This window comes from Pelodiscus sinensis, unplaced genomic scaffold (assembly GCF_049634645.1).
Source record: "Pelodiscus sinensis isolate JC-2024 unplaced genomic scaffold, ASM4963464v1 ctg60, whole genome shotgun sequence".
Classification (NCBI taxonomy): Eukaryota; Metazoa; Chordata; order Testudines; family Trionychidae; genus Pelodiscus; species Pelodiscus sinensis.
The window spans coordinates 384,227-409,869 of record NW_027466001.1 but is presented as its reverse complement, the minus strand read 5'-3'; the positions used below and the strand labels follow the sequence as shown (position 1 = coordinate 409,869).

At 45.9% G+C, this 25,643-nt stretch overlaps 1 protein-coding gene across 3 annotated transcripts in view; it reads left to right on the top strand.

The window, feature by feature from the left end:
• The window catches only part of TAF1 (TATA-box binding protein associated factor 1), a 135,070-nt gene that overhangs the window by 92,381 nt on the left and 17,046 nt on the right, over positions 1-25,643 (top strand). For all 3 annotated transcript variants that reach the window (XM_075917993.1, XM_075917992.1, XM_075917994.1), the window contains exons 25-35: positions 465-630; positions 1,189-1,400; positions 1,643-1,751; positions 1,969-2,067; positions 4,510-4,687; positions 6,931-6,998; positions 8,163-8,285; positions 8,936-9,028; positions 9,420-9,504; positions 18,506-18,573; positions 18,656-18,772. In XM_075917993.1, the coding sequence (XP_075774108.1) occupies positions 465-630; positions 1,189-1,400; positions 1,643-1,751; positions 1,969-2,067; positions 4,510-4,687; positions 6,931-6,998; positions 8,163-8,285; positions 8,936-9,028; positions 9,420-9,504; positions 18,506-18,573; positions 18,656-18,772 (1,318 nt within the window). The remainder of the gene's footprint in view (positions 1-464; positions 631-1,188; positions 1,401-1,642; positions 1,752-1,968; positions 2,068-4,509; positions 4,688-6,930; positions 6,999-8,162; positions 8,286-8,935; positions 9,029-9,419; positions 9,505-18,505; positions 18,574-18,655; positions 18,773-25,643) is intronic.

The window sequence follows — 25,643 nt, the reverse complement described above, 5'->3', positions numbered from 1 at the left end:
TCCTTCCCCTCACCTCATGAGGGGGAGGAGTGAGGGGTCTTAGTTGGGGACCACGTCAGTGTGGGTTGGGGTTTTTTGGAGGTGGTTTTTTGCTTCTCACCTGTATGGTCCCCAGTTGATGTTTCTGTGGGTCAGTGGCCCCCAACACAAAGTTCCCCATACCTGCCATAAATAATGAAAACGTTTAAACCTTTTGTATTGGACATAAATTAATATTTTACTATATTTAAAATGAAGTTTGATGAACTAACATGAGAAAGTTAAAACACTTAATCTGTTTAATAATTTAAATTAAACCATTCTCCCCAGCTGCTGCACTAGCAAAATGGCTCGGGTGTAATTTATGTAAATAACAGTGAGTTTCCATTAGCAACTTGTGATCCGCGGGAAGATTTGCATTGAGCCAAGTGGTCGTCCATGGGCCGAAAAGTTTGAGAACCACTGAGCAAATCTTTGTGTTCCAGACGAAAATTTGCCCTCTTTGATGAGCAGCATCGGGAGGAGATGAGGAAGGAGCGGCGCAGGATCCAGGAGCAGCTAAGGAGGCTCAAACGGAACCAGGAAAAAGAAAAACTCAAGGGCCCACCAGAGAAAAAACCTAAGAAAATGAAGGAGCGGCCAGATCTGAAGGTAGCTAAACATCAGGTGAAACAAAGGAATCCAAGGGAGAAAAGCCAGCGTTGTAGCAAACCTTCTACTCATTTGGATAGAAGAAAGAGGAGGAAACTATGGATAGGATTGTCAACATAGGTGCTGTTTGTACAGTCTTAACATCAAGTATAAGTCTCGTATACCATGCTTAGCTTTGCTTTTTAACATGGGTCAGAATACCCCAGGTATTCTGACACGTGCAATTTTCTGATGCGTGTGTCTCATCTGTATTTTTTCCTTTATCTGGTGCTGGAACATCAGGCCAATAAGAAGCTGCTATCTTACTGGTAAATTGGTTACTATCTTGCCTGTAAAGGAATTGGTGGATTCTCTGTCTCCTTAAGATTAAGACCAGGTGCCTTTCTGGAATTTATACTTTTGCCAAGTACAAATTATACAGGATTTAAAATGGATACTTGGGTGAAATTTAATGGCTTGATATGTGAGAGGTCAGACTGGATGGATTAAAGTTCCTATCTGTGCTTAAACTCTGTGTGAATAAATTTTAATAGTTCACCGTGTTTGTCTTTTCTGCAGTTAAAATGTGGAGCTTGTGGTGCAATTGGACACATGAGGACTAATAAATTCTGTCCCCTTTACTACCAAACAAATGCCCCACCCTCCAACCCTGTTGCCATGACAGAGGAGCAGGAGGAGGAGCTGGAAAAGACAGTTATTCACAATGATAATGAGGAGCTCATTAAAGTGGAGGGGACCAAAATTGTCTTGGGAAAGCAACTGATTGAGAGGTGAGAGCAGGACTTGGAGGCAGGAGTGGGCGGTGAGGAGGGGAGTCTGTGGACTGATGCAAGATGCATCCCAGGAGTAAAGTGGCTGGGTTTTAGATATACTGTATCGTTGCTGAAAATACATTATTTAAATCTTGATTGAGCATGTTGTTGTACCAGACCGGATTGGTTCTGATTCTGAGGTGCAAATAGTCTTGTTAAGAGATGCTGAGGAAATAAAAGGTCTGTTTGCTTTTCTCTAGTGCAGATGAGGTCCGCAGGAAATCACTAGTCTTGAAGTTCCCCAAACAGCAGCTTCCTCCAAAGAAAAAGCGGCGAGTTGGGACCACTGTTCACTGCGATTATTTGAATGTGAGTGTGATGGTCATTGGGTGCATTTCAGTCTTTCCATGTCCCATTGTCCATCCTGGTCAGTCCAGGCATTGCTCCTGGCTGCCCATAGTGCAGTATGTAAGGCATTTATCTGCACAGCCACACACAGAACTAAAATGAAACCCGCAGAGAACTTGTTTGGATTTATATTTTGAGCTTTGAAAGCACTTCAGCTTCCCTCTTCTGATTTCTTCAGAGGCCTCACAAGTCCATCCATCGGCGACGAACGGATCCTATGGTAACTTTGTCATCCATTCTAGAGGGCATTATCAACGATATGAGGGATCTTCCCAATGTAAGTTTAGTCCATATGGTCAAAGTTCTGTGTCCTGAGTAGGCTAATTGACTGAGTAACTGAACCATAGATGTCTAGGCAGTATGGCAGCAGGGGCTTTTGGAATCGGGGCAAGTAGGGAGATGGATGCATTGGGGAGATAATATCTCTACTTTGATTTCCCTTCTGTTGTATGAGCTGAAATGTGGAGAAGGGACTATTCTATGGCGAGGGACCTGAATTTTTCATTCCTACCCTATTATCTGTTACCAATCCAGCAATGAATAAGCTTCACGTTTTGTTTTAAATGAGCAGCAGCGGAATAATTCACAATGTTGATGTTTTCTCATTAACCTTCAGAGTTATTATCCAACAGAGGCTTCTTGCTTTCTTACTACATTTTCAAATCTGTCACCAGACTCAGACAACATTATATTATATATGATTATATTTATTTCACACTTTGAAAATGATCTTTGCAATAGTAAGGATTAATGAATGTTTTAAAATAAAAGCTTAAAATCTGTAGCACAATTATAGAGCAAATACACAAAGGATAATTTTGCAGCAATTTATACAGCTTTGTAATTTTATGTGGGGTTTTGGAGAGAGGTATTGAATATTTACTTGTTTCTGATTTTAGCAAGCATTGCAATTGATTTTAAAACATAAGCCAAAAATTGGAGTCCAAAGTCAAGGTTCTTACTAGTTTCTGTAAGAAAAACCACTGAAGACTTTGTGGAATGCTTCTTCCTCAGAATGGTGGCAGTCATAACACAATAGTAAACTCTGTGGAGAAAAACAGTGTCACATAAAGCTAGTCTTCTGCATGTGTCTATGTAGCATTTTGAAGCAAGCACTAATGCTCTACAAATAGCTGTGCAAACAGCACTTTGAAGTTGCAGGTTGGGCTCTGAAAGGTGTGGGGGGAAAAGGGGGAATGGATGTCCGAGCCAGAGCTTCAGCTGAACTTGAATTTCAATGTGCTATCTGTGTAGCTATTAGAGTTCTACCATGAGCTCTGATAAACCAAGTGTTATCAACTGGACCGGGAGGCTCACTTCAAATGCCATACACACATACCCTAAAGCAGAAACAAAAAACAGGACTATGTAGCACTTTAAAGACTAACAAGATGGTTTTTTAGGTGATGAGTTTTCGTGGGCCAGACCCACTTCCTCAGATCAAATAGTGGAAGAAAATTGGTGCAACCAAATATACCAAAGGATACAATCAAAAAAATTCAAGTCTGGTGTGAAAAGGTCTTTGAAGCTGGATGATTCTTACCAACAACCACAGGACATTCCACACTAATACCAACTCTGGAACCGTCCCTTGCAACAAACCCCGTTGCCAGCTTTGTCCACATTCACTCTGCTGATACCATTACTGGACCTAACCAGTTGAGTTATAAGATCAAGAACACACATTCCTGCTCATCCTGAAATATAATTTATGCTATCGTGTGCCGAAAGTGTCCGTCTGCTATGTACATTGGACAAACGTCTCAGACACTTTGCCAAAGAATCAATGCCCACAAAACAGATATTAGACAGGATCACAAAGAAAAAACAGTTTCTTGCCATTTCAACCAGAAAGGACATTGTCTCAATGACTTGATTACCTGCATCCTGCTTCAAAGACCTTATCACACCAGACTTGAAAGGGAATCCTCTGAACTGTCATTCATGCTTAAATTTGACACTTTATGACTTGGTCTAAACAAAGACATTAATTATCTTACCCATTACAAAGATAGCTTCCCCAATTATCACCTCTAATATCATTAGCTCACAGACATTTACCTCCCCCCCCCATCCCCCTTCTGTTCTGAAATTTGATTTGTCCTTTTCATATGTGTTAACTTTTTTGATTGTATCCTTTGGTATGTATATATGGTTGTGCCAATTTCTTCCACTGTTTGATCTGAGGAAGTGGGTCTGGCCCACGAAAGCTCATCACCTAATAAACCAACTTGTTAGTCTTTAAAGTGCTACATAATCCTGTTTTTTGTTTCAGCTACACCAGACTAACATGGCTGCATTTCTATCACTGTACCTTAAAGCAGTGTTTCTCAATCAGCCCTTAGGGTACTCGAGAGAAGACTGAGGGGTCCAGCAATACAACTGAAATTTGGAGAGAACTGAATTTGTTTTAAGTTTTACGGTGTTTTATTATTTCTGTACTTTTTATACCCAAAAATTTCATTGCCCACCTGGCTACGATTAAGTTGTTTAAACAAATGTGTTACAATGGTATAAAAAAAAGTTGTCTGAAAACTGTAGGTACTGGGGGTACTTAATTTTTTTGTTTTTTGATTTTTTTGGAAAAAGAGTACTTTCTTAAAAAAAAGAAAAAAAAAAAAGTTTGAGAAACACTGCCCTAAGGGGCCTCTGATCTTCTGAGTATTCTGCTTGTGTAGATTGATGGGAATGAATGCACATTCATTTTTGTATTCCTTAGACATACCCATTTCATACACCTGTTAATGCAAAAGTTGTGAAAGACTATTACAAAATCATTACACGGCCTATGGACCTGCAGACCCTGCGTGAGAATGTCCGCAAACGCCTGTACCCTTCTCGGGAAGAGTTCCGTGAACACCTGGAGCTGATTGTGAAGAACAGTGCAACGTACAATGGTAGGAAACTGCCTAAAACACTGAGGTAGTTTGTCTTCTGGTGAGGTGTGTTGCACTGCCATGGGAATTGTGCATGTGCCTTGTGTATGGAATCTTGTGGCATGGAAGGGGGGGGGGAATCACACATTCTGCATCAAAAAGATGAATGCAGGAAAGTTAATGCTGTTGAAATTTTCAGGCCAATGTGAATGTAACAGGCTTCTCCAAAGAAACTAGGAGGATAATAAGTTAGCTTGTTATAAATTTGGAAGAGGTGAACTCTAAAATCTGTCCATTTCAACAAAAGTAAGAGGCTTGGGCAGTTAGAAAGTGATTAAGGCTTTATCAGCAGGCAGGCAGATTTACAGGTGGAGAGTGGAGGGACCCTGTCAGTTTCTGGCCATAACCCTAGCTCTCTCCATAGGTGAAGCCAAAATGAGTCATTCTTGGTAGATTGCACTTTGATACCATCATTCTTCTCTTTTCTTTCAAACACTGTCCAGTGGGAGCTTACACCTTCCTGGAAATGAACTGGGGCAGTTCACATCCTTCAAAGCTGTTACTTCATGTCCTGTAGCCTGAGGCCTTGCCTTTGTTACAAAGGTTTTGTCCATGCCATCACTTTTGTTGGTAAATCTTTTTTCAGTCGGGTGTGAAGAGCCCCTCTCTGACTGATGTAAGTTTTATCAGCAGAAGTGCTGTGGTGGATAGTGCTGTCAGCAGGGATGCCTCTCCTGCAATTCAGTGGGGGTGGTTTAATTCTGCTGGTGGGAGAGCTCTCTCCCAGTGGCAAAAAGCAGCTACAAGAGAGACTTCAGTGGCAGAGCTGTAGCAGTGCTGCTGTAAGGTCTGTCTTATAGCCATAGCCTAAGGCGTGGCTGATGCAGCTATGCTGGCAGAACTCCCAGGGGAGATGCAGATTATGCCTGCAAAAGGACTATTACCAGGCTAGCTGTGTCTTCATGGGAGCTTTGTTGGCAAACCTGTTAGTCAAAGATGTGGTTATTTCTCACCCCAACTGAAGCAAGTATGCTGACCACGTGATGGTGTGGGCTGCCTTCACTACAGTGATTTACATTTGTTTGTTTTCAAGATTGTCCTATCCCGAAATCTATTTTTGAAAAATGAATCTTTAGATCAGGGATCTGCTACCTATGGCTCTCGAGCCAAATATGGCTCTTTTGTCATTCCTAAAATACATGCAACTTTTTAAATTAAAATGAAAAATTCTGAATTTTAAAAATGCATAATTACTTGTGTAGCTTGAATGCATCCATGAACCTGGACTTGACTAGTTATGATGCAAACTTCAAAGAAATGTGCAAAAAGATGCAGCAGCAGAAGTCCCATTAAATAGTCTGCAATACAATAGAATGTGTCATTCATTCTATTAATCATAATAATGTCCGTTATCAATAATATTAAGTTGTATATTTTCAGTTATGCAAATGGGCATTCTTATACTGGCTCTTTGACCACTTGTTCTGAATTTGGATGGAGTTTGGCTCTTTGGTCTGAAAAGGTTGCCGACCCTGCTTTAGATTTTATAGAGCCACATGCAGCTGTTGGTAAGAGTGCTGATTGACTGAACCACTCTGTGGGAGTCCTCTATTACGACTTCTGTTAGCACAGCTTTTTATCTGACAGGTCCTCTAACAATATTAGGCACTGTATGAGTGTTAAGCCTTGCAATGTTCCAGGCCCCAGGTATTCAGCAGCAAGCAGGACTTACTCTGGCCTCCTGTGGCATGTTGTATATTCCCAGCTCCTGCCCACCTTCCCTTCCTCAGAGTGCTGCTCTCATGGCTGGGCTTTATAAGAAAGAAATGGGAACTCCATGGCCTCTGTTCCAAAGGTTTGGTGCAGTCCAGAGGGTGCTTATATATTCCCAATGGATACTGCTTTTCTAGGAGGTTCCTAAATTTCAGTGGCACTATAGGGTGTATGCCACAAGTGTGATTATGGAGGCACAGCACTCACTGTGAGTAAACCTCTGTTAAAATAGCCATAATAAACTCCAGTAAGTGTGTATGCCAAAGTGGGGGATCACTATTGTATATGATGGGTGTGTTTCACACTGAGAAATATAATCAGTATGCAGGTAGCAAGCAAAGAGATTCCTAGTGTCTTGCCTCCTGCGCGCACATGTTTTGTGATCAGTTTTCCTTTTAGAGCCACTGGGATGATGACCTTCATCCTCCCTCCAGTCCTGAAAGCTTCCACAGATGCCTAAGTGCATCACTGTACTTGCTGTGTATTTGCAGGGCCGAAACACTCCCTGACCCAGATCTCTCAGTCCATGCTGGACCTCTGTGATGAAAAACTGAAAGAGGCAAGTCTGTAAGAATGGAAAGGGTGGGAGTGGCATCAAGGTTGAGGGGTTTTGGTAGTGCAGACAGAAGAATAAGTGGGGTAGGTGGATGGTCTGTCTTTTCCCTGGGTATTTATTTATATGCATTTTTGCAATTACTGGCGTACAGAACAATTTTACACTGCGTTCTGCTATTAGAGAAAGCTAGGGGAGTGGAGAAGTCTCACTAGCAGGGGTGGGCAATAATTTTTGGCTAGGGGACACTTGAAAAAGTTTTGAAGTGCCCTTGATCCGCCTGGAAGGGACGGGGTCAGTACTCTTCTGGGCTACCCCACCTGCAGACCATGACTGGTCTGGGGTGGGAGAGCACCTTTGCCCACCTTTCCCACTAGACACTCATGCTGCACCCTGCTGTGTGCTCCTCGCAGGGCAGGCATAGGGCAGAAGGAGACTTTGGGCCTGGGAGCAGCGGAGCACTCGAAGCCTCCTCCCAGCTTCCGAGGATTTCATGGCACTCTGATGTGCCGCGCATTCCTTGCAGGGCTGGGGCAGGGTGAAGGAAGCTTTGCGCAGCTCCCCTGCCCCAGGCCCTGATTGGCTTGGGGGCAGAGGGGACGCATGAAGCTTCCTCCCACCCTGTGAGGATCACGTGGTGCTTTGAAGTGCTGTGCGTGGCTTGCAGGGCGGGGGGTAGGGTGGGAGGAGGCTTCGGGTGCTCCCCCCACCCCCAGGCCAATCAGGATCTGGGGGCAGGGGAGCTGTGTGAAGCTTCCTTCGCTCTGGCCCCACCCTGCATGAATGTACGGCACTTTGAAGTGCCGTGCGCTCCTTGCAGGGTGAGAGGGCGGGAGGGCTGAGGAAACTTTGCTTGCTCCTCCAGCCCCCAGGCCAATCAGGATTTGGGGGCGGGGGAGCGTGTGACATCTCCTCCTGCCCTGCAAGGAGCTCTTTGAAGTGCAGCGTGCTCCTCGCAGCACGGGAGGAAGTTTTGGGCACTCCCCTGCCCCAGGGCCCAATTGGCCTGGGGCGGGGGAGCAGCAGGACCTTGGCAGGCCGGATTAACCCGCTTGACGGGCCGGATTCGGCCTGTGAAAGCCCTTTTGCCCACCCCGGTCTATAGTAAGCAAGGTGGGTTACCACAGTTTTTTGGGGGGTATCTTCATAAATAGATTTCCTTCATTTCAGAAGGAAGATAAACTGGCTCGTTTAGAGAAAGCAATTAATCCTCTCCTGGACGATGATGACCAAGTGGCTTTTTCCTTCATATTGGACAACATCGTCACTCAGAAAATGATGGTGGTACCAGATGTATGTGATTGAAATGCAGTGTGTCTGTGAATTATTAGGTGTACAGCTATGGCACTAAAAGTGAAGGCCTGAAGATCCATTCCCTATTTACTGGAGATGAGCAGACATGCACTAATCATGATGCTGTGGCCTGAGGTTATAGGCAGATGTTGGCATTTTTGTGGCTGTTACAATATTGTATCCACGTTTGATAACATAAATAAGGGTTACAATGTCTAGATGCCCTGCTGCAATTTTGTGACTGAAATCAGGTCAACACTAAAAAATAAAGTTGACCCAGTTATTTCACTCAGTGATGGGAAAAATCTGTGCCACCGAGTGTTATAATAAACCCTACCAAACCCCAGTGTTGCCATCTCCTGAGGAGATGGATTTCCTACAACAGTGAGAGAACCTCTCCCATCACTGTAGTATCTACAGTGGCAGATCTGCAGTGGTGCTTCTGCAGTATTTCCAGTGAAAACATAGAGTAAAACTATCTCTTCCCATCACCCCTTTTTTAATTGATTGTAATAGGAGTCAAGATATTTGTTCTGATTTCTTGAACGGCTAGGGACCATTATTTTGTGAAACTCTTTCTTGACTCCAAGATCCAACAATTATTTCTACAAGGAATTGTTGCCAGTTATCTCTGTTTTTATTTTCTGTAGTCTTGGCCATTTCATCATCCGGTTAATAAAAAGTTTGTTCCAGATTATTACAAAGTGATCATTAATCCAATGGACCTGGAGACCATTCGCAAGGTATGTAAATTGAATCAAGTATCTATTTAAGAAAGTGTTTAACTCCATCACTCCTTTATTTCTTCATGCAATGCACAGTCATCCTGTGGAACTCCTTGCCAGAGGATTTTGTGAAGGCCAAAACTATAACAGGGTTCAAAAAAGAACCCAATAAGTTCACAGAGGGGAGGTCCATCAATGGCTGTTAGCCAGGATGAGGAAGGATGCTAAATCTAGCCCTTTTTTGCCCAGATCTGGGATTGGGTAATGGTATGGATCATTTGATGAGTATTTGTTTTGTGTTTTTTTTTCCTCTGAAGCACCTGGCATTGGTCTCTGTAAGAAGACTGGACACTGAGCTAGATGGACCTTTGGTCAGGCCCAGTTCTAATCACTGAGTAATCTCTTCCAGAATATCTCCAAACACAAGTATCAGAACAGGGAAACCTTCCTGGATGATGTTAAACTGATCCTTGCCAACAGCATTAAGTACAATGGTAAGTAATTCCAGATATTACTCTGTCCTGAAATCATATGTGACCTTTCTAAACTACTTTAACATAACTAGATTTACAGCACAATCTGTTTTAAACAGCACTTTCTGCATACTGTAGGATTCTGGTTAAATTTCAGAAGTCTAATTCTTTTGTTTAAATTTAAAAGATTTCAGTGTAGTTCTATATACCTAAAGGTTACTTCATGTCAAGCAAACTATTTCTTAAACTACTGGAGATTTCTGTCTGAGGGGTAGGAATGTTCATGACGAAGCGAGCTTGATGCCATCCATCAAGGAATGTTTCAGAAAGAGCCAAACTTCCAAAACCCTGCAATGAAACCCCACCCTTTCATCCTCCTTCTTCCAGAATAAGCACCTGTGTCTTGCACGCCTCTGAGAGATCAGAACAGTTTTCCTCACTGGCAAGCATCCTGACTCCTTTCCTTCAAATGTTTCCTTTCTTCTAACATTCAACCTACCAATACCATCCGTAGCTCCACATCAAGCCCCTTTACTGCAATTGTGCTCTTCAGTGCGTAAATCAGTTGGCTCATAGACTTTTTGTGTTGATCTTTGATTCCCATCGCTGGCCTTACAACAGGAATGTCTCATGCACAATAAAATCTTACAGTCTGGAGCCTGGCCACAGAAGCTGTTGAAACTCTGTTTTGGCCTTAGACTGCTTCCCCTATGTAAGAGCTAGAACTGGATTAAAGCCCCAGTCTGTTGATACAGTAGGTACAGCAAGCACCATATTGGGGGGATATTTGTAGGCATGAACTTTTAGGGTCTAGTGACATTTCTTCCTCTGCTCCTCTCTCCTTCCTTCCTTCCTCCTCTCCAGTACACTGGACCTGGATCATGACACTGGTCATGTCCTGATCTCCAAGGCCAGTTAGCATACACACTGTGGCAGGGGATGCATGGTTGACCATGCCTCATCACTGGTCTTAGCTTATCTTAGCTGCAGGGATGGACTGAAGATAACTCAATTAGGAGCTGCTGGCTTTGTTGTGGTAGAATCATGCGTTACACAAAGGTTCTGGCGCCAGAATCAAGTGATTTCTTGCTGTGGCTTGAGCAGCAGACTGTACTGCGCTGCTAGTGTGTGGAACTGACAGGCCATCAGATCCCCTGCCCCGCACTCGATTGCTGTCAACTTGATTTCAGCCACACTGCATGTAACCCTGGTGACCACAAACTGCTGCCTCAGTCTCCTCAGAGGTCTAGTCCAGGCAGAGACACTCTTGTTTCTGAATGAGAAGTTGCTTGCACAATTGCTAGAGCCCTGCACATCCACGGATGCAGATATCTGTGGCTCATTTTTGCAGATACAGATGTGGATACAAAATCTTGCTAGAGCCCTGTGCGGATACAATTGCATTACAGTTCCTGGCCTTCTCGTTACAGCTACAGTAATTTTTCTCTTAACATTGTCCTGGGTAACGTCCTTTCATTGTTATGTTGCTTATCTGTTAGAGCACATGCTCGTTTAAAATTTGTGCAGTGCTCCTTTATAATATTGTGTGGCCTCCTGCTTTGTCTACTACTTGCAGAATTTTCTGGAAAAGCAGCCTGTGCTCCTGTGACTTGGACCCATGGTGTGCTATCAGCTCCTCTCATTTCTCTGTAAAGTATTGTGATGTGTTTCCTCTCATGCCTCAGTCCATGCTGCCTTGCAGAGTGTGAAGCTACATTAACATATTAATCCTTGAGGGCTCTGTTTAGAGCTAGTTCATCACTTAGTAGCAAGACATTCCCTGGGAAATGTTCTATCCTCCGACTTCACCACCTCAGCCAAACTTCCCAATCACATTGATTTGTGCAGTATTAAACTGTTTAAAATTATTTAAAAGTTACATTATTTTAAACTTATACTGTATATGTATATGCTGTCTTGGCTGCCATCTCTTAGTACATTTAAAAGGCTGATGTGCAGTGCTGGTCGTCTCCTCCTCCCCCCGTGCTGCTGCTTTTTTCTTTACATTTAAAAAGCAGAGGCACAATGTCTGAGACCGGGCGCGAGCTGGGAATCAGCTGATTACTGTCTTGTGCCTGGTCCCCACTACCCCTCTGCCTCCCCTGTCCCTTGTGGAGATGGTGCTGGGGGGAACCGGCTTTTAAGCCTGCTTCTCCCAGCACCAGCTCCTGCTCCCCCAACCTTGCTGCCTCTGATAGTCGGTGGAGGGAGCAACTAGTTGCAGGACTAGTCGACTAGTTGCTTACATACCTAATGGCTGTCATATTAACCATATTGTGCCTTATTCTGCAATATGTTCAGAGCCTATCCAGGGCCTGCTGGAACGAGGAAGACTCTGAAGAGGCCATGAACATATTTTTCTGTGCAGCACTCACCATAGATATTAGTTAATACACACTCTCTAATGCAGCAGGCAGATGGAGGAATGCAGAAAGAACATCTGAAAATCCACACTCCCACTATCTTTTGCAGAACTATCTGAAATGTTAGCCATTATCTTCCTCAACATCCCTTTCCTTATCTTTCCCAGAGGCCATCATTCTGGCCCATCTCAAGGTCTACATTTCTCTCCCTGCTGCCTTAGCATGCCACTCTTATAGTATGTTGCATTGACGTTACCATGTCTAATGCATAGGTGTTTCTCCCCTCTTCCTTACTTGTATTTCCTCCTCTTACCAATGTTATGGTGTAGTATATTTATGATTTCACCCCATTATCATATATATCAGTTCGTAGCCACGGCACCTTCGCTTTTGTATGTTCCATTCAAACCTTCTAATGTAGGAGCAGGGTATCAGTTCATTTTCTGTGATTGGCTGATGTCACTATAATTAACACTTTACCGTACATTCTACTTCGTCCCCATAACTTACTGGTTACTTAAGTTTATTTATGCCAAAGTTCATAGGACTCAAGCCTTGTGCTAACTCTTATATTGAATACTCAAATGACATCAAAAGCTAAGTATCAGATAGATACAGCCCACTGCCCACTGTTAGCCTCATTTAGCGCACACATTTTAACTGACAGTTTTTTCTCCTCCCCACTCCCTTCTTTTTCTGCTTTATATTTGACCCCTTGTGCTGCTTGCTCCATATTTGTCATCTGAAGAAGTGAGGTGTGTCTACATTTGTTGTTAGTCTCTTAGGCTGTGTCCAGACTCAGGGGTTTTTTTCGAAAAAACCTCACCTGCGTCTAGACTGCAGCCGCGTTCTTTCGAAATTAAATCGAAAGAACGCGGCTTTTCTTTCGATGGCGGTAAACCTCATTTCACGAGGAAGAACGCCTTCTTTCGCAAGTTCCTCTTTCGAAAGAAGGCGTTCTTCAATGTAAATAGGGCTTCTTCGAAAGAGAGCATCCAGACTCACTGGATGCTTTCTTTCGAAAAAGCAAGCCGCTTTTTCGAAAGTTCAACGTGCAGTCTAGACGCTCTCTTTCGAAAGAGGCTTGCAGTCTAGACATAGCCTTTGGTGCTACAGGACCACTTCCTTTTTGTTAAAGCCAATGTCTTTAAGTGGGGATGGGCAAAAGGGCCTCTGTAGGCCAAATGTGGCTCATCATGTGGGTTGATCTGATCCGTGGAGGCCCTGCCGCGCCCTTGCCCCCAAGCCAATTAGGGTCTGGAGACGGGGGTGGGGGGAGCACAAGAAGTTTCCTTTGCCCTTCCAGGAGTGCACAGCAGGGCGGGGAGGAGACTTTACATGCTCCCCTGCCCCCAAACCCTGATTGGCCTGGGGGCGAGGGGAGCATGTAAAGTTTCTTCTGCCCTGCGAGGAGCGCACGGCGCTTAGAAGTGCAATGCACTCCTGTCAGGGCAGGAGGAGGCTTTGCACGCTCCCCCACCCCTAGGCAAATCATGATCTGTGGGTGGGGAAGCAGGGAAGTACCCTGGCCCTGCCCCCTCTGGTGTGGCCCAGGGCAACTTGAAAAATTTCTGAAGTGGCCCCTGGCAAAAAATTATTGCCCACCCCTTTCTTACAGGATACAAGTCTATGGGTTCCTTGTATTACTGATGAATATAATAAAGTGGAATATACTGCACATTAGCCAATCTACCAAAGATGAGATGGTCCATGCTTCCTCTTCTCTACCTAGCAACAAACTTGGGTCCCTTTTTTATTAAACTCCTTAACTCCAGTTACCATTACAGAGTCTATTAAAACAATAAGACTTTCAGCTGCTGTTGTAGTGTGTTCAGGGATGATTATGCCTACAGTCCTTCTTTGGACCAAAATGCTCCTTGTGGGGCAAAGCTCTGGCTGTGCCCATGTGTCCTGTGTGTCTGGCAGATAGTGTTCAGCCTCAGAGGCTTTCTTGTCCCACCACATGGCCTCTTTCTTTTTACTAGAGGCAGGGTTCACAGCCAACTGAGCCATCCTCATCACAGGCTAGTCCATAAAATGAGGGTGAAACACCTCTATAGTCCTGGTCTCCCTATCCAGGGACAGTCTCTGTAGTTGTGTGGGGATGGTTGAGGGGAACCTGGGCCTGCCCACTACTCCAGGTTTCAGCCTAGGCACCCTGAGGCAGCAGCAACAGATGGGGTTGGTTCTACTCCCCGTCTGGCAACTTCTTCCCTGTGCTACTTCTCCAAATGATCCCTTCTAGTTCCTTTCCTTTGTTGTTTGCTCCTCCAACACTCTCTTCCTGCCTTGCAGCTCCCAGCTGTCACTCAAACTCCTCTCACTCTCAGCACTTTGTCTTCTTCCTTCCTCCAAGCACGCCTCTCAACCTAACAGAAGAGGAGCCCTTTCTAGCGAGTCCCTGCCAGGTTAGCCAGGGAACAGACCTGTTTAATCTAGGGCTCACATACTTTCGTTCTAGCACTCTTCCATGCCCCTTTGACCTGACCCTGTCTCACTTGCCATGAGAAGACATACTTGCAGTCCATTCAGACCTCTTCATTCATCCTCTTGTATTGGCCCTCTTTCACTTCCCTTTTATCTCAGATAATATCCTTTTTCCGTTCTTTCATTTTCTCCCTTTGGCTCTCTGGGGGTGCGTCTACGCTGCACCATTATTTTGAGATAACTAGCGTTATTTCAAAATAATGTGTCTACACCGCCATTCTATTTCAAAATAACGGACGGCTTATTCTGAAATCTGTAAGCCTCATTGTACGAGGAATAACGCTTATTTCGAAATAAGGCATGTATAGGCACTCCACCAGGGTCATTCTAAGTTATTCTTCCCTGGTGCCTTCTGGGGCTCTATATTGAGATAGGCTTCCCTAATGTAAATGTGCTCTCTCACACTAATTTTGAGACTTTCTTGCAGTGTAGATGTGCTATTTCGGAACAAGCTGTTTTGGAATAACTGTTCCGGAATAGCTTATTTTGAAATAAGTGTGCAGTGTAGATGTACCCTGGGTTTCCAGTACTGCTCCCTCTGCTCTGATTTTCCTGTTTCCTACAAATCTAGCTTCCCTCTGTATACGTGTATACTCTAACTTCTGCAAGGCCACCCTGTGTAACTTCTTAAAAGGATATTGTCAATTTAAAAATCTCACTGCTAGTGGATAACGTTTTACCTACCAGTAAGAAAATAACATCCAAGATTAGAGAGGGGAGTGAATGAGAACTATTTTTGCTTTTTTTAAAAACATTTGGCCTTAGTGCATTCCTTTCTCGCTGTTCCTCCCCGTCAGCCTCCCTGGCTTCTGTAGGGCTTTCGTATGAATGAGACCAAATGCTTTCTAATGTTTGATCACAAAAATCACAAATTCAGGCAAGTGAATGATCTGAAATTAGTTGTAACTTCTTGTTTTAAATTGACGAACTTCATGTTGACAGTATTTCTTTGAGTTTCTGCATCCAATATCTGTTAACTTCCTGGGAAGTATTAGGCCATTGAATAACTCTCTAAAGCAGTGTTTCTTAAACTTTTTAAAACTGAGGAACCCCAGACGATAATTTTTTTTTTATGGGGCACACCAAGGATTTTTTTTGTTGAGCGAAAAAAAAAAAAAAAAACTTGCCCCTTTAAGGGCAGCCATTTGTACTCTGTTCTCTCCACATACGGTGACCGTATTTTATGAACCAAAATTAGGGAGACATTAGCCACAACCCCTGACCTCTGTTAACTATGCCCCGACTCTCGGGGTCAAGATGGACACATGAACAGAAGTAAAAGGTGTTATGTGACCCCCCCTCCGTCTAAGAACTTTTCCCATCATCCTCTTACCAATAGGGATGAGTTTGGCCCCCACCGAACCCCCCCTCAAACCCAGTTTGTATCACATTAACTTGAGGGGAGGAGAGGCTGGGGGAAGTGTTCCCTCTAAGAGTTTCCTCCCATGAGCAGAATGAATTTTGTGTTGTGCACTACTATTGAATTCATGTGGCTTGTTTAGATGTGCCACTGTGGCACCCAAGTTGTTGTTGTTGTTGTTGTTGTTGTTAAATATCTTATAGACCTCTACCTTTTCCCTCTGCTGCCGTGTCTCCTCCCCTTACTCAATCAGCTCCCCTGGTGCCTGCTGCCCCCCAACCCCTCACCCTCCTCTGCTGTCCTAACTCCTGCCCGTCTCACTGTCTTTAGCCCTCGTGGGACCTGCTTCTGCACCAGCCCTTCTCTCCCCCCCTGTGCCCACTCCTCCAGTAGCCCCACTCTGATCATGTGTAGCTACCCCTCCTCATCCCCTCTAACACCTCCCTCTACATACCTGCCCTGCCTCTCTCCTCTGGTGCTGGTCCCTCCCCTGTAGGTGTCTCCCCTTCTGCTTCACTCCTAGAATCCCGTGGCACCTGCACTTTCCTTTAGCCCTGCACCCTCCTGGTGCCTCCCCTTCCCTCACTGCCCCTGCCCCTCTTGCCCTCTTTTTCCCTGATGCCCATCTACGCACTACCCTTGCCCCAGTTCCTCTCATGTTCCTCTGTACCGTCACACATGACTTGCTCCATCCCCTTCTTCCTCATGCCCACCCCTCCTTTCAACCCTTCTCCAAGCACATCCCCCTCCCCTTCCTCCCTCATAAAATCATAGAACCATAGAGCTGGAAGAGACCTTAGAAGGCCATCAAGTCCAGCCCCCTGCCCAAGGCAGGACCAATCCCAATTAAATCAACCCAGCCAGGGCTTTGTCAAGCTGAGACTTAAACACCTCTAGGGATGGAGACTCCACTACTTCCTAGGTAACCCATCCCAGCGCTTCCCCACCCTCCTAGTGAAATAGTTTTTCCTAATATCCGACCTGGACCTCTCCCACTGCAACTTGAGTGGACCTCTTGCCCTCCGTGCCCCTCTCCCAGCATCATCCTGTCCCCTCCACTCTCCCACTCCCACTGACACCTCCCCTCCCTCCTGCCTTTTTCCTCATTGTCTCCACTTGTCCCCCTGGCATTTATCTCTCCTCCACCGTGCCCCTTGGTGCCTTCCCCTTCTGCCTTGCCCTGCCCCTCTCCTGTCAGCACAAGCCCCTTCCTCTCCCCCACTCCTTCCTCCTAGTTCTCTACGGGCCCCTCTCCCACCTTTTGCCTTCCAGTTTGTGGGGCTAGAGTCTGTGGTCAGGCCCCAGAAGTCCCCGCAGCCCTGGCCCCAGCTGCTTCCAGGGCAGGACCGCTTGCCACGCCTGGAGCTGGGCTGCCCACGGTGCTAATTTTAGTGCAGTCCGGTTCCAGCACCAGCTTTGGCTCCCATTAGGAGGTACATGAGGAGGGAGAAGAGAAACTCCTCCATCCTGCCAGACCCAGCTTGTGGAGTGCGGCAGAGCCAGCGGGTCTGTGCACTGCCATTCCCCCAACAGAGTGGGAAGGGGCGGGAGGAGAGCCATGCAAGAGAGCGCACCGGCAGAGCCCGAACGTACCCCGCTCTGCAGCACTCCATCCGGGCTCTGTGTGCTCCCTGCTGGGACTCCGGCGGCTGATCCCAGGAGCAGCTTGCTGGGTTTGATGCCCAACCAGTGGCACTAGTGGTGGCCGCCTGTGGATGAAGGAGGCTGGGCTGGCGGCTGCACACAGCGGAGGCAGTCCCGCAGTGGGAGGGAAGGGCCCCATGGGGTTGGGGTGGGGGGAGGGGAAGGGTTGCCAGACGGCGGCACATGCTGCACGTGAGCTTGGAGCTCTGGACACTGTGCCCCACTGGCAGCAGAACCAAGGGAGCTGCTTAGGTGCTGGGTGGAGGCGGGGAGTTGCTGCTGTGCTGCACTAGTGCTGGGTGTCTTTAAATCTGCAACTGTCCTGGAAAAAAAGGGACGTATGGTCACCATGTCTCTGCGGCACACCTCCGACTGCCTCACGGCACTCCACTTTAAGAAACACTGCTCTAAAGAAAGTGAGTGGTGGTAGCTCCATTAGTTTGTCTTAAAAACTGGCTTGGAGACATATTGCAATGGTAGACCGACCTAACGGATCTTTCCCATTGAGTCTCTTGCCTTTGTATGAAAGGAGTAAAAATGTGGTCCAGTAGGAGAGGCGCTCTTTCAAATTCTACCCACAAAATACACTGAAAGAGAGCTGCTCGCAGCAGATTTAGTTTAAATTATGAGTGTCTTTTCTCAGCTTTGTTGAGCTGACTGTACTAGTCCCCTTTGAATAGGGATCCTCAAGTGAAGGGGGAAAAAGTTGTGAAATTTACTCTTGTGGCACCAAAACAAGACTTCCCTCTTTCCTTTCTTATGAAAGTTAACAATGTTGACTTTTACGTTGTAATTACTGGACATTTGAGTTAATCTCACTGAGATTAATGGGTGTAATTTACACTTCTCAGATCTTTTCTGACAGACACTCCATAGATTCTCTGCATTAGTTATTTGTCTTGCATTCTTTGCAACCATAACAGCTAGAGATTATTTAATGTTCTCTAATGTCTCAGTCTTCAAGTTAGCAGCTGGAGAGAGGAGTGGAAATCTGGATTCTTAGCATGAATCCCAGCCCTGCTGTAGTTTTCCTTTAACCACAAAAAAATCAGAAGACAGATTGTGGGTCTGTTTTGTTTCATGGGCTGTGTTTAAAAAATCAGTGTGTCCAAAATGCCAGCACTGAGGAGAGCTCAGACAACATGAGAAGGTGTCATTCTCGTTGCAGGGCCTGATAGTCAGTACACAAAAACGGCTCAGGAAATTGTGAACATCTGTTGCCAGACGCTGGCTGAGGTATGTGGTCTAGTCTGTTATGATCTCTCTGTGTAGTCAACTTCTGTTTGTTAAAAACTTGACAAGCTTTCTTTTTTCTTAGTATGATGAGCATTTGACTCAGCTTGAGAGAGACATCTCTACTGCTAAGGAAGCAGCACTGGAGGAGGCAGATTTGGAAAGTCTTGACCCTATGACTCCTGGGCCCTACACACCTCAGGTGAGTCTGAAGTGAGGTTCTGTGCTTTTTTTAGTTCATAAATATGTCACTAGGTGGCTAGTCCAGAAAGGCCTCCTGCTCTCTGTTCTTGTTTCCTGGAACACTTTGGTTTTAGTAAGGATGAGTTCTGTATTGGCTCCTGAAAGATGGACTGAATGATTGAATAGTTAGTAAATCATATATACCAAATAGATATTAGATTATCCAGTTTGTTTCCCAGAGCAAGTGCAGGATTATTCCTAATGATGCATATGTACTAATGTTTGTCTGGATTAGCTGTAAAAGTTCTGTTAGAAGCCCCTTCACATACATTGAGGAGACTGTTTGACAGCCAAGTGCATCTGTCAGCAAGCTTCCCTCAAGCTTAAATGTCATAATCATATTGCTCTTAGTTACAATCCTGTGTACTCACTGATGTCTTCCCTTCAAATACTTCTACTGTTGCATTCCCATAGTTGTTGCTTAGCCAGGCATTACCTATTAAACTCTTAATGTGCATAAAGCAAACCCTTCGGCCTCCTAGACATGTTCCAATTTGACTAATACAATTCCTATGTAATTCCAGTTATAGTTGAACCAGAGCTATATAAAGAGCACGATTTCTCTCTAGCTCTGATGTGTGATGCCTTTGTGTATGCAGTCTAAAACTGCATTGGTCCTTTCTTCAAGTGATTGCTCATATGCATTCCAATATAGGTATGTGCGCGCAGCGTGCACGCGCTGTCGGAGTCTTTTCCCTCAGCGGTACCCTTAGGGCCAGTAAGGAGCCCTCTGGGGTGGCGCCGGTATACCAGCCCATATATATCCCTGCTGGCCCCCTCACTCACTCAGTTCCTTCTTACCACCGTGATGGCCGTTGGAACAACCCTCTGCTCCTCAATGTGTTCGTTGTCTTCATTGTTTGTGGGCACCACCCTAGATTCCTGAGCACAGAGAGCCTCTCTGCCCAGCTTCTGGTTTCTCACGATACGGACGGCAGTCAGGATGCTCCAGAACTTTCCCGTGACCATGCCTGGACTTGCATGCGTCTACTGGGCCTTGTGACCCCTGCGCTTATGTAGTGCAGCACGCCAGACTGTGCATGCGCCCGCTACAGATGTGGCTATCGTGAGTCCACAACCCAGTCGTCCACTCTTGGGACAGGGTGCTGACAGTCCCTGCCCCCATCCTCCTTCCATTGGGGTGGTTGATCCACCAGGCAGAGGTCTGTGCAGGGGTCCCATTCTCCTGACCAGTCCTGTCCATCCGACTGGTCACGGACGCGTCGGACACGGGCTGGGAAGCTCACTTAGGAGACCTCTACACGCAAGGTATGGTCTGCAGACAAACCTCCCACCACATCAATGTCATGGAGCTCCGGGCAGTCTGATTGGCTTGTGTGGTTTTCCTTCCCCACCTGAGGGGCAAGTCTGTCCTCATTCTGGCGGACCACACGACAGCGGTGATGTACATAAACAAGCAGGGTGGGGCCTGTTCCACTCGCCTGTGCTTGGAGGTGATCTGCCTGTGGGACCTCTGCATCGGGGCAGACATCCACCTATCTCCTGGGCTCCCAGAACATCCTGGTGGACAGGCTGAGCAGATGGTTTGCAGGTCACAAGTGGTCACTGCGCTGGGATGTAGCCCATTCCATTTTCCGTGTGTGGGGGTCTCTTCCCTGGGGCTGGATTACCCAATAGGCAGACTAAGCATGTGCTTAGGGCACCAGCAAAATGGGCACCAAAAAAGGTTTTGTGCTGTGTGGTGTTGTGTGTGTGGTGTTTTTTTTTAAAAAAAAGAAGTGATATTTGATATTTCAAAAAAGGCATTGAACTAGTCATCATGGGAAAAATCGGAACTCTGCAGAATGCTCTTTCTCAGCTGAAAAGAATAAAAAACCTCTCAGAGAACAACAATTTGTCAAGACAGATTTGATTCACTTTCTCTATTGTGTATGGAAGTGGACATGTTTTGAGTCAGCTTTGATGAACTTCTCCAGAATTTTGCAATCAGAAATCTAGAATGAAGCTATTTTAATTTCAGCAGACATGTAAGTTTTGTGTCATTTCGAAAAATAAAATTTTATTTTACAGTATAGTATTGTTTTTATTTTGAATTACATATGGGGGGCACCATAATCTTTTCAGTGCTTAGGGCCTCTAAAGGTCTTCATCCGGCCCTGCTTCTCCCCCTCCCTCCCCTGCCCCCTCGGATCTGTTCGCCACAGGGCAGAACAAAAAGTGCCCATGTTTCTGCTCCCTTGTGGGGCAGGGTTCCTTAGGGGATGCTCTCTTCCTCCCCTGACTGTGGGGCCTGTTGTACTCCTTCCTGCCTTTTCCGCTAGTTCATGAAACTGCGGGAGTTCAGGGAGTCCCTGATTCTAATCGCCCTGGCATGGCTCAGGCAACATTGGTTCTCGACCCTCCGCAGCCTCTCCTGTGAGAGGCCCGTATCCCTCCCACTGGTCCCAGACCTGATATCCCAGGACTTGAGCAGGCTCCGCCACCTGGACATGCAATCGCTGCACCTGACAGTGTGGAAGCTCCGTGGTTAATGGCAAAGGAGCTCCAGTGCTCTGAACGGGTTCAGGAGGTCCTCCTGGGTAGCAAAAAACCCTCTACCAGGGCCACGTATCTGGCTAAGTGGAAGCGGTTCTGCTGTTGGGCTTCCCAGAAGGGGGTGCACCCAATGTGGGTTCCAATCCCTCTGATCCTTGATTACCTGTTGGACCTTAGATTCCAGCATCTTTCTTCCTCCTCCATCAAGGTTCACCTAGCAGCCATCTCGGCCTTCAACTCGGGGGGAAGGGGAGAAAACCCTATTTGCTAATCCAATGGTCAGCAGGTTCCTGAAATGGCTGGACAAGCTCTATCCCCCTGTCCACCAGCCTGTTTCCCCAGTGGGACCTAAATTTGGTTCTCTCCAAACTTATGGGTCCCCATTCAAACCGTTAGCAATGTGCTTCCTCCTCCACCTATCTTATAAGGTGGCTCTCCTGGTGGCAATACTTCTGCCAGGTGGGTATCTGAGCTCAGGGCACTCACATCAGATCCCCCCCCACATGGTATTCTTTAAGGATAAGGTTCGGCTCCGCCCTCACTCAGCTTTCCTGCTGAAGGCGGTGCCGTCTTTCCACACCTCTCAGGACATCTTCTTGCGTGCGGTTTAGGGTAAAAAACTGGCATCTGGGCAAGAGCAGGCTTTACACACTCTAGACATCCATAGGGCACGAGCCTTTAATTTAGACAGGACCAAACCGGTCCGCAAGTCGCCATAACTTTTTGTGGCTATCGCAGAGCGCATGAGGGGTCAACCCGTGTCCACCCAGCAGATAGCCTCTTGGATAACCGCCTGCATCAGGGAGTGCTACACCCTGGCGGGCGTTTTGGCTTTGCCCCTTAGAGCCCACTTCACGAGGGCGGTGGCCGCCTCCACCGCTTTTGTAGCACAGGTTCCATCCTGGACATCTGCAGAGCTGCCACATGGTCCTCCGTCCATATGTTTGCCAACCACTATGCACTGTCGAATCAGGCCAGAGGGGATGCTGCCTTGGGCAGGGCGGTCCTCCACTCCTCTGTAGTTTCATTGTCCAGCCCGTCCTTAGGTTCTGCTTTGGAGTCACCTGTATTGGCATGCACATGAGCAATCACTCGAAGAAAGAATGGTTACTTACCTCGTAACTGTGATTCTTCGAGATGTGTTGCTCATGTCCATTCCAAATCCCCGTCCACCGCCCTTTATCCGGAGTATGCTGGTAAGAAGGAACTGAGGGGGTGAAGGGGCCAGCAGGGGTATATGTGGGCTGGTATACCGGCACCACTCCAGGGGGCTCCCTGCTGGCCCTAAGGGTACTGCTGAGGGAAAAACTTCTGACGGCATGGGCACGCTGCGCGCATACACCTATATTGAAATGGACATGAGCAACACATCTTGAAGAATCACAGTTACGAGGTAAATAACCATTCTTTTTGGCACCTATATCACTTTCTGTACAAATTTTCTGTTCCTTAGATCTGATTGACTCCCATCTTAGTTTCTATCACCATTACCACTTTTCAGGTTTGTGTCTGACTTGGAATATCTTCTTCAGGCATTACTCATAGACCAGTCTTCTTTGAACAGCTGTTCTCTATCACTGATGTGTACATTCTTGAATTATCTTGGAAAAACTGGATTGCATTTGAGTAATTCTAAAATTAGTGGATGAAAGGACATGGTTAGGGAAGTACGAACGGCCACGCCAAATCAGCCCAAGATATAGCTAGTCCACTATCCTGTCTCAGGCAGTCTCCAGTATCAGATGCTTTAGAGCAGTGGGTGGACCCTTTTTTGGGTCGGGAGCTGCTGATCCACAGAAAAATCAGTTGGAGGCCACATGCAAGTGAGATGCAAGGACAGAAACCTCCAAATCCTCCACTGATGTGACTGAGGAGAAAGACATTCCACTTGCACACCAGAGCCTAGGTGGGCTCAGGCTAGTAGATTTTCTGTGCTTCAGCCCCAGGGGGAGACAGCGGGAGGGAAATGGGGGCTGGAGTGCCAGCACAGCCTCCCTAATGCTGAGGGGGAACTGCAAGCCTCGGGGGACAGATGCAGGCAAGCCAGGGGTCGCATTCAGCCCCCAGGTCTTACGCTCCCCACCCCTGCTTTAGCGTAAGGCGCAAGAAATCCTCTAGTAGATAGTAGTAACCTCATTTGAAGCTTCTTCACAAATCACACACATGGTATTGAAAGATGAGGATTTATATCTTATACAGCTTTTACATAAAAATATCCATGGTTTTATTAGTTATGTTGGCGGATGTGCTAGCATCTCTTAATTCAGAGAGAATGTAAGAGCCACTATGCTCCTTTATGGAGTAAACCACATTGGAGTGAGACCGTATGGGTCACTGCCCTAAACAAAGGACACATGCTGAGCTATGTGGGTACAGGGACTTATCTAAGGGTCTGTCTACACAGCAAAGTTATTTTGAAATAACAGCCCTTATTTCAAAATAAATTTCCTAGCATTTACACAGCCAAACCGCTATTTCGAAACAAATTCAAAATTAGCGGAGCACTTACTTCGAATTTGGTAAACCTCACTCTACGAGGATAGTGCCAAATTCGAAATAGCTATTTGAATACTGCAAAGTTCTTGGCTTCTAACTATTTTGTGGCACAGAATTCTGTGGTTTGTTATATCCCACAAGAGACCTTGTTTTCAATTGCTTATAATTTTGCCAAACTTAAACTGTTCTATATGAGATTCACCACACCAATTTCTGTCTGTCTTGAACATTTTTTGAAAAACTTCTGTAAAAATAGTTCAGCTATATCCAAGAATGAAATGACAGAAAAATGCATTTTTGCCTATGTTGAAAAATAAAATCAAGAAAATCTTAAGTCATTTAATTGAGAAGCTCTGCTCTCGCCACAGTTTGGAATAAGGCCTTGAAATGTGGCAGGGAGGATCACCTTACTGTAAATAATATACTTTTGACTATTTGTGTGGAAAATTCTTGCAACTTTATTAGTTTAAGCCTTCAAAATAATCTTCACATACTCATAGATATGTGTTAGTTTGGCAGCTGCATTCTCTGAAGATTTTATCTGCCTAGTAGTGCAGGAGCTGAGCAGAACTTTTCCTGTAGTTTCTCCTCTTAGCTGTAATGAGGAACTCCTTTTTTCTCTACATGGGTATGCTGAGATTCTCAGGGTACAACGTGGTACAGTGGGACTGCTGTGCCACCTTAACTCTTCAGCCTGAGCTATCTCCTGTGATGCTTTTCTGGTGACAAGCAGCAAAGCCGTCCAGGTGCTGCCGTTGGTCAGCCATCACCATGTGGTGGCTCCCACCCAACTAAGTTACATGAAAGCTCTCAACGCCACCCAGGGGTTAGAGGGAAGGAGGCACTAGCAAATTATTCCTGCCTCGCATGCTAGAAATACTATATTATGCTGCTCAAAACCTTCTCTCAAACATTGCTGGCTCATAAATTAGCTCACCATTTGATCAGACACATTAGCCTCAATCTTTCAGGCAACTTCGGTGACTTCTGAAGCTCAAAAGAGGTGAAAGTCAACTTACAAAGCAGATTCTCAGAAGTCCTTATGTCCCACAGTGGGTATAACCAATGCTCCAGCTCACAGGGGTACTGACGTCCTGATACCTCCTAAGAATCCCCTATTGCTGAGGCCTTCAGCTAAATAGCATGGAGAAGCCCCTTCTTGTAGCATCTGATTCATAAAGATTGTATGTTTTTCTAAGAGATCTAGTAGTGGAGACATCTCTTCAGTATTGCAGGCAGCATCTTTAGCCCTAAATCAGTCCCCATTGTGGGCTCTGGTACTGCCTCAGGCTCCTGCTGCCTGTTGTAGGCCTCCAGATCCCTTTCCCCAATGATCTCCTCATCTTGGGGGGAACTGAAGCCCCCTTTCTTAAGGAGTCACTACCTGGCTGCTTCTTTAGCAGCTGAAGATGGAAACTTTTCACATCAGAACAGGTTCTGAACCACTGTAGTTAGCACAGAAGTGCCAAGCCTTCCCCTCAATCTCAGGGCACGATTCATCTTCAGACTCCGAGGTCTCCATGCAGGGGTCCTTTGCCATTCCACTACACTTCTCTAGGAACATACCCTGAGAAGGGCTTTCCAAAGCTCAGCAGAAATCCTAAATTCTTCGGGCATAAATATCCTTGGGAACCCTTCCCATTGTGCTTACTGAACCACCATGCCACATTACAGCAACAAATCCTGATGGTACTGTAAGTCACAAGCATCACAGGCTGTATAGAATACCCATGGGTCCCAGTCAATAACATGGGCTCACTTATACGCCAGTAGTTCCAGAAGCATGAGACCAACTGAATGAAGAAGGGCCTCTCAGTTTGGCCAAGTTCTCCTCCTCC